This window comes from Salmo salar, unplaced genomic scaffold (genome assembly GCF_905237065.1).
Source record: "Salmo salar unplaced genomic scaffold, Ssal_v3.1, whole genome shotgun sequence".
Classification (NCBI taxonomy): domain Eukaryota; kingdom Metazoa; phylum Chordata; class Actinopteri; order Salmoniformes; family Salmonidae; genus Salmo; species Salmo salar.
In genome coordinates, this window is record NW_025549072.1 from 1 (window position 1) to 7,276 (window position 7,276).

Genomic DNA, 7,276 nt, shown 5'->3' on the forward strand with positions numbered 1-7,276 from the left:
CTACGGAGGGGCCTGGTACAGCATAACACACAGACAGACGCTAGCTTCACCTACGGACACTAGCTTCACAGTAGGTAACCTGTGTAGTGTCAGTAGGTTACCTGTGTAGTGTAGTAGTCTCAGTAGGTTACCTGTGTAGTGTAGTAGTCTCAGTAGGATACCTGTGTAGTCTCAGTAGGATACCTGTGTAGTCTCAGTAGGTTACCTGTGTAGTATTCTCAGTAGGTTACCTGTGTAGTCTCAGTAGGTTACCTGTGTAGTGTAGTAGTCTCAGTAGGTTACCTGTGTAGTCTCAGTAGGTTACCTGTGTAGTCTCAATAGGTTACCTGTGTAGTGTAGTAGTCTCAGTAGGTTACCTGTGGTAGTCTCAGTAGGTTACCTGTGTAGTGTAGTAGGTTACCTGTGTAGTGTGGTAGTCTCAGTAGGTTACCTGTGTAGTGTAGTAGGTTACCTGTGTAGTGTAGTAGTCTCAGTAGGTTACCTGTGTAGTGTAGTAGTCTCAGTAGGTTACCTGTGTAGTGTAGTAGTCTCAGTAGGTTACCTGTAGAGTCTCAGTAGGTTACCTGTGTAGTCTCAGTAGGTTACCTGTGTAGTCTCAGTAGGTTACCTGTGTAGTGTAGTAGTCTCAGTAGGTTACCTGTGTAGTGTGGTAGTCTCAGTAGGATACCTGTGTAGTCTCAGTAGGATACCTGTGTAGTCTCAGTAGGTTACCTGTGTAGTCTCAGTAGGTTACCTGTGTAGTATTCTCAGTAGGTTACCTGTGTAGTCTCAGTAAGTTACCTGTGTAGTGTAGTAGTCTCAGTAGGTTACCTGTGTAGTCTCAGTAGGTTACCTGTGTAGTCTCAATAGGTTACCTGTGTAGTGTAGTAGTCTCAGTAGGTTACCTGTGTAGTCTCAGTGGGTTACCTGTGTAGTCTCAGTAGGTTACCTGTGTAGTGTAGTAGTCTCAGTAGGTTACCTGTGTAGTGTAGTAGTCTCAGTAGGTTACCTGTGTAGTGTAGTAGTCTCAGTAGGTTACCTGTGTAGTGTGGTAGTCTCAGTAGGTTACCTGTGTAGTGTAGTAGTCTCAGTAGGTTACCTGTGTAGTGTCAGTAGGTTACCTGTGTTGTCTCAGTAGGTTACCTGTGTAGTGTAGTAGTCTCAGTAGGTTACCTGTGTAGTGTAGTAGTCTCAGTAGGTTACCTGTGTAGTGTAGTAGTCTCAGTAGGTTACCTGTGTAGTGTAGTAGTCTCAGTAGGTTACCTGTGTAGTCTCAGTAGGATACCTGTGTAGTCTCAGTAGGTTACCTGTGTAGTCTCAGTAGGTTACCTGTGTAGTCTCAGTAGGTTACCTGTGTAGTGTAGTAGTCTCAGTAGGTTACCTGTGTAGTCTCAGTAGGTTACCTGTGTAGTCTCAGTAGGTTACCTGTGTAGTGTAGTAGTCTCAGTAGGTTACCTGTGTAGTCTCAGTAGGTTACCTGTGTAGTGTAGTAGTCTCAGTAGGTTGCAGTTCTTAATGCAGCTGGTGGCCACCAGACACTGACTGTTACTTTTGATTTTGACCCCCCCTTTGTTCAGGGACACATTATTCCAGTTCTGTTAGTCACATGTCTGTGGAATTGGTTCAGTTTATGTCTCAGTTGTTGAATCTTTTGTTCATACAAATATTTACACATGTTCAGTTTGCTGAGTTTATCTCTCTCTCTCTCCCTCCCTCCCTCCCTCCCTCCCTCCCTCCTCCTCCCTCCCTCCTCCCTCCTCCTCCCTCCCTCCTCCCTCCCTCCCTCCCCTCTCTTCCTCCCTCCTCCCTCCCTCTCTTCCTCCCTTCTCCCTCCCTCCCTCCCCTCCCTCCCTCCCTCCCCCTCCCCTCTTCCTTCCCTCCCTCCCTCCCTACCTTGCTCCATCCCTCCCTCCCATCCCTCCCTCCCTCCCTCCCTCCTCCCTCCCTCCCTCCCTCCCTCCTCCCTCCCTCCCTCCCTCCCTCCCTCCTCCCCTCCCTCCCTCCCTCCCTCCCTCCCTCCCCCTCTCCCCTCCCTCCCTCCCTCCCTCCCTCCCTCCCTCCCTCCCTCCCTCCCTCCCTCCCTCCCTCCCTCCCCCTCCCCTCCCTCCCTCCCTCTCCTCCCTCCCCTCCCTCCCTCCCTCCCTCCCTCCCTCCCTCCCTTGCTCCCCTCCCTCCCTCCCCTCCCTCCCTCCCTCCCTCCCTCCTCCCTCCCTCCCTCCCTCCCCTTGCTCCATCCCTCCCTCCCATCCCTCTCCCTCTCCCTCCTCCCTTCCCTCTCCCATCCCTCCCCTCCCCTCCCTCCCTCCCTCCCTCCCTCCCTCCTCTCCCCAGGCATGCAGGATTTTAACTACCTGAGCAGTAATTGTTTTGAGATAACTCTGGAGCTGAGCTGTGACAAGTTTCCTGCTGAAGAAACACTGAAGACTTATTGGGAGGAGAACCGCAACTCCCTGGTCAATTACATAGAGCAGGTACACACACACACACACACACACACACACACACACACACACACACACACACACACACACACACACACACACACACCACACACACACACACACACACACACACACACACACACACAGCACACACACACACACACACACACACACACACACACACACACACACACACACACACACACACACACACACACACACACACACACACACACACACACACACACACACACACACACACACACACACACACACACACACACACACACACACACACACACACACACATACACACACACACACACACACACACACACACACACACACACACACACACACACACACACGTCATCATTTACATAAATATGTCTCATTTTACCAAAACATGAATGGTGTGTGTGTGTGTGTGTGTGTGTGTGTGTGTGTGTGTGTGTGTGTGTGTGTGTGTGTGTGTGTGTGTGTGTGTGTGTGTGTGTGTAGGTGCATCGTGGTGTGAAGGGCTTTGTGCGTGACCTTCAGGGCGGAGCCATCTTTAACGCCTCCATCTCAGTGGAGGGCATCGACCATGACATCACTACAGGTACAGCCAATCCCAGCCCTCCTAACGGGTTACTGTGAAACATAGTGTTGATTGGAGAAAACCCTCTCATATTGATCATTGGTTATTGATTATTATGATATTGATTAGAGTTTATTGATTATTATCATATTGATAAATGGTTATTGATTATTATGATATTGATAATTGGTTATTGATTATTATGATATTGATTAGAGTTTATTGATTATTATGATATTGATTAGAGTTTATTGATTATTATGATATTGATTAGAGTTTATTGATTATTATCATATTGATTAGAGTTTATTGATTATTATGATATTGATTAGAGTTTATTGATTATTATCATATTGATCATAGGTTATTGATTATTATGATATTGATTATAGTTTATTGATTATTATCATATTGATAATTGGTTATTGATTATTATGATATTGATAATTGGTTATTGATTATTATGATATTGATTAGAGTTTATTGATTATTATGATATTGATTAGAGTTTATTGATTATTATCATATTGATTAGAGGTTATTGATTATTATGATATTGATCATTGGTTATTGATTATTATGATATTGATTAGAGTTTAGTGATTATTATCATATTGATCATAGGTTTTTGATTATTATGATATTGATTAGAGTTTATTGATTATTATGATATTGATAAATGGTTATTGATTATTATGATATTGATAAATGGTTATTGATTATCATGATATTGATAAATGGTTATTGATTATTATGATATTGATAAATGGTTATTGATTATTATGATATTGATAAATGGTTATTGATTATTATGATATTGATTAGAGTTTATTGATTATTATGATATTGATTAGAGTTTATTGATTATTATGATATTGATTCGAATTTATTGATTATTATGATATTGATTAGAGTTGATTGATTATTATGATATTGATTAGAGTTGATTGATTATTATGATATTGATCATAGTTAATGACTTTGATAATGATATTTATAGTTGAGTATTGATTATCAATGTGTTGATTACTAATGTACTTTATTATTACTTTTATTATTATTATTGTAGCTAAGTACGGTGATAATGATATTGATTATTGATTGTGATTGTGTTGGGGGTAATATGTTATTGATGATTGTGTATTGATAACAGCTAAAGAAGGCAGTGATATGTTATTGATGATTGTGTATTGATAACAGCTAAAGAAGGTATTAATATGTTATTGATTGTGATTGTGATTGTGTATTGATAACAGCTATAGAAGGTAGTAATATGTTATTGATTGTGATTGTGTATTGATAACAGCTATAGAAGGCAGTGATATGTGATTGTGATTGTGTATTGATAACAGCTATAGAAGGTAGTAATATGTTATTGATTGTGATTGTGTATTGATAACAGCTAAAGAAGGCAGTGATATGTTATTGATGATTGTGTATTGATAACAGCTAAAGAAGGTAGTAATATGTTATTGATTGTGATTGTGTATTGATAACAGCTATAGAAGGCAGTGATATGTTATTGATTGTGATTGTGTATTGATAACAGCTATAGAAGGTATTAATATGTTATTGATTGTGATTGTGTATTGATAACAGCTAAGGACGGAGACTACTGGCGTCTCCTGGCAGCAGGGAACTACAAGGTATCTGCTTCGGCTCCTGGTTACCTGACTGTCATCAAGAAGGTGGCTGTCCCCTACAGTCCTGCTATTAGGGTAAGAACCATGATACTGTGACAACAACAACCCATAATACCGTGACAACCATAATAACATGACAACAGCTATGTTCAGTAGTAGTTAACATGACAACAGCATGTTCAGTAATAGTTACCATGACAACAGCTATGTTCAGTAGTAGTTACCATGACAACAGCTATGTTCAGTAGTAGTTACCATGACAACAGCGTGTTCAGTAGTAGTTACCTTGACAACAGCTATGTTCAGTAATAGTTACCATGACAACAGCTGTGTTCAGTAATAGTTACCTTGACAACAGCTATGTTCAGTAATAGTTACCTTGACAACAGTATGTTCAGCAGTAGTTACCATGACAACAGCTATGTTCAGTAGTAGTTACCTTGACAACAGCTATGTTCAGTAATAGTTACCTTGACAACAGTATGTTCAGCAGTAGTTACCATGACAACAGTATGTTCAGTAGTAGTTAACATGACAACAGCTATGTTCAGTAGTAGTTACCTTGACAACAGCTATGTTCAGTAATAGTTACCTTGACAACAGTATGTTCAGCAGTAGTTACCATGACAACAGTATGTTCAGTAGTAGTTACCTTGACAACAGTATGTTCAGTAGTAGTTACCATGACAACAGTATGTTCAGTAGTAGTTAACATGACAAAAGTATTTAGTATAGATGACAACAGTATGTTCAGTAGTAGTTACCTTGACAACAGCCATTATCCACAGACCGTCTAACCTGTGTGTGTGTGTGTGTGTGTGTGTGTGTGTGTGTGTGTGTGTGTGTGTGTGTGTGTGTGTGTGGTGTGTGTCGTGGGGGGGGTGTATGTGCTGTGTCTGTGTGTGTGTGTGTGTGTGTGTGTGTGTGTGGTGTGTGTGTGTGTGTGTGTGTGTGTGTGTCTGTGTGTGTGTGTGTGTGTGTGTGTGTGTGTGTGTGTGTGTGTGTGTGTGTGTGTGGTGTGTGTGTGGTGCGGTGTGTGTGTGTGTGTGTGTGTGTGTGTGTGTGTGTGTGTGTGTGTGTGTGTGTGTGTCTCCAGGTGGACTTTGAGCTGGAGTCCTTGGTGGAGCGGAAGGAAGTTGAAAAAGAGGAACTGATGGACTGGTGGAAGATGATGTCAGAGACACTCAACTTCTGAACACTCTGATTGGTCCACAGGGCCACCGGCACGTCTGTGATTGGTTGACAGGTTGATCGACGTGTGCGTCTGCAAATGGGTGTACTATATTGTGTGTTGTCCCGCACCTCTGTACAGGTCTTCTCTTGATTTGAGTTTTTCTGTGTTTATTTACATTTTGGTTTAATGGTTAATGTTGTTGTCAGGGGTTACCCCATTCCAGGGGGCTCCAACCCTTTTCTAGCATGCGAACTACACTTTATTAACCTAGCTTTCCCCTCTTCTCCCCTACAACTCTTCCCCTGGTCCTTAGTGTACTAGAGGAAGTAGTGGTCATCTCTTCCCCTGGTCCTTAGTGTACTAGAGGAAGTAGTGGTCATCTCTTCCCCTGGTCCTTAGTGTACTAGAGGAAGTAGTGGTCATCTCTTCCCCTGGTCCTTAGTGTACTAGAGGAAGTAGTGGTCATCTCTTCCCCTGGTCCTTAGTGTACTAGAGGAAGTAGTGGTCATCTCTTCCCCTGGTCCTTAGTGTACTAGAGGAAGTAGTGGTCATCTCTTCCCCTGGTCCTTAGTGTACTAGAGGAAGTAGTGTTATCATCTCTTCCCCTGGTCCTTAGTGTACTAGAGGAAGTAGTGGTCATCTCTTCCCCTGGTCCTTAGTGTACTAGAGGAAGTAGTGTTATCATCTCTTCCCCTGGTCCTTAGTGTACTAGAGGAAGTAGTGGTCATCTCTTCCCCTGGTCCTTAGTGTACTAGAGGAAGTAGTGTGTCAACTCTTCCCCTGGTCCTTAGTGTACTAGAGGAAGTAGTGGTCATCTCTTCCCCTGGTCCTTAGTGTACTAGAGGAAGTAGTGGTCATCTCTTCCCCTGGTCCTTAGTGTACTAGAGGAAGTAGTGGTCATCTCTTCCCCTGGTCCTTAGTGTACTAGAGGAAGTAGTGGTCATCTCTTCCCCTGGTCCTTAGTGTACTAGAGGAAGTAGTGGTCATCTCTTCCCCTGGTCCTTAGTGTACTAGAGGAAGTAGTGTTATCATCTCTTCCCCTGGTCCTTAGTGTACTAGAGGAAGTAGTGGTCATCTCTTCCCCTGGTCCTTAGTGTACTAGAGGAAGTAGTGGTCATCTCTTCCCCTGGTCCTTAGTGTACTAGAGGAAGTAGTGGTCATCTCTTCCCCTGGTCCTTAGTGTACTAGAGGAAGTAGTGGTCATCTCTTCCCCTGGTCCTTAGTGTACTAGAGGAAGTAGTGGTCATCTCTTCCCCTGGTCCTTAGTGTACTAGAGGAAGTAGTGGTCATCTCTTCCCCTGGTCCTTAGTGTACTAGAGGAAGTAGTGGTCATCTCTTCCCCTGGTCCTTAGTGTACTAGAGGAAGTAGTGGTCATCTCTTCCCCTGGTCCTTAGTGTACTAGAGGAAGTAGTGGTCATCTCTTCCCCTGGTCCTTAGTGTACTAGAGGAAGTAGTGGT

General features: G+C 43.1%; 1 protein-coding gene across 1 annotated transcript; it reads left to right on the forward strand.

Annotated features, from left to right (window-relative positions):
* The first annotated feature begins 2,306 nt into the window (after positions 1-2,306).
* Positions 2,307-6,602, forward strand: LOC106592377 (carboxypeptidase E). The gene is made up of 4 exons (XM_045712987.1): positions 2,307-2,450; positions 2,922-3,021; positions 4,600-4,718; positions 5,740-6,602. The coding sequence occupies exons 1-4, from the start codon at positions 2,313-2,315 to the stop codon at positions 5,836-5,838; spliced, it is 456 nt and encodes a 151-aa protein (XP_045568943.1). The 5' UTR covers positions 2,307-2,312; the 3' UTR covers positions 5,839-6,602.
* The last annotated feature ends 674 nt before the right edge of the window (positions 6,603-7,276 follow it).

What these genes read in the sequence shown, in the direction of transcription:
- LOC106592377 (XM_045712987.1), top strand. Translation starts at nt 2,313, where the DNA reads ATGCAGGATTTTAACTACCTGAGCAGTAATTGTTTTGAGATAACTCTG. An exon ending in TGGTCAATTACATAGAGCAG is followed by an intron (nt 2,451 to 2,921) that starts GTACACACACAC and finishes GTGTGTGTGTAG; the next exon opens with GTGCATCGTGGTGTGAAGGG. An exon ending in CCTACAGTCCTGCTATTAGG is followed by an intron (nt 4,719 to 5,739) that starts GTAAGAACCATG and finishes GTGTGTCTCCAG; the next exon opens with GTGGACTTTGAGCTGGAGTC.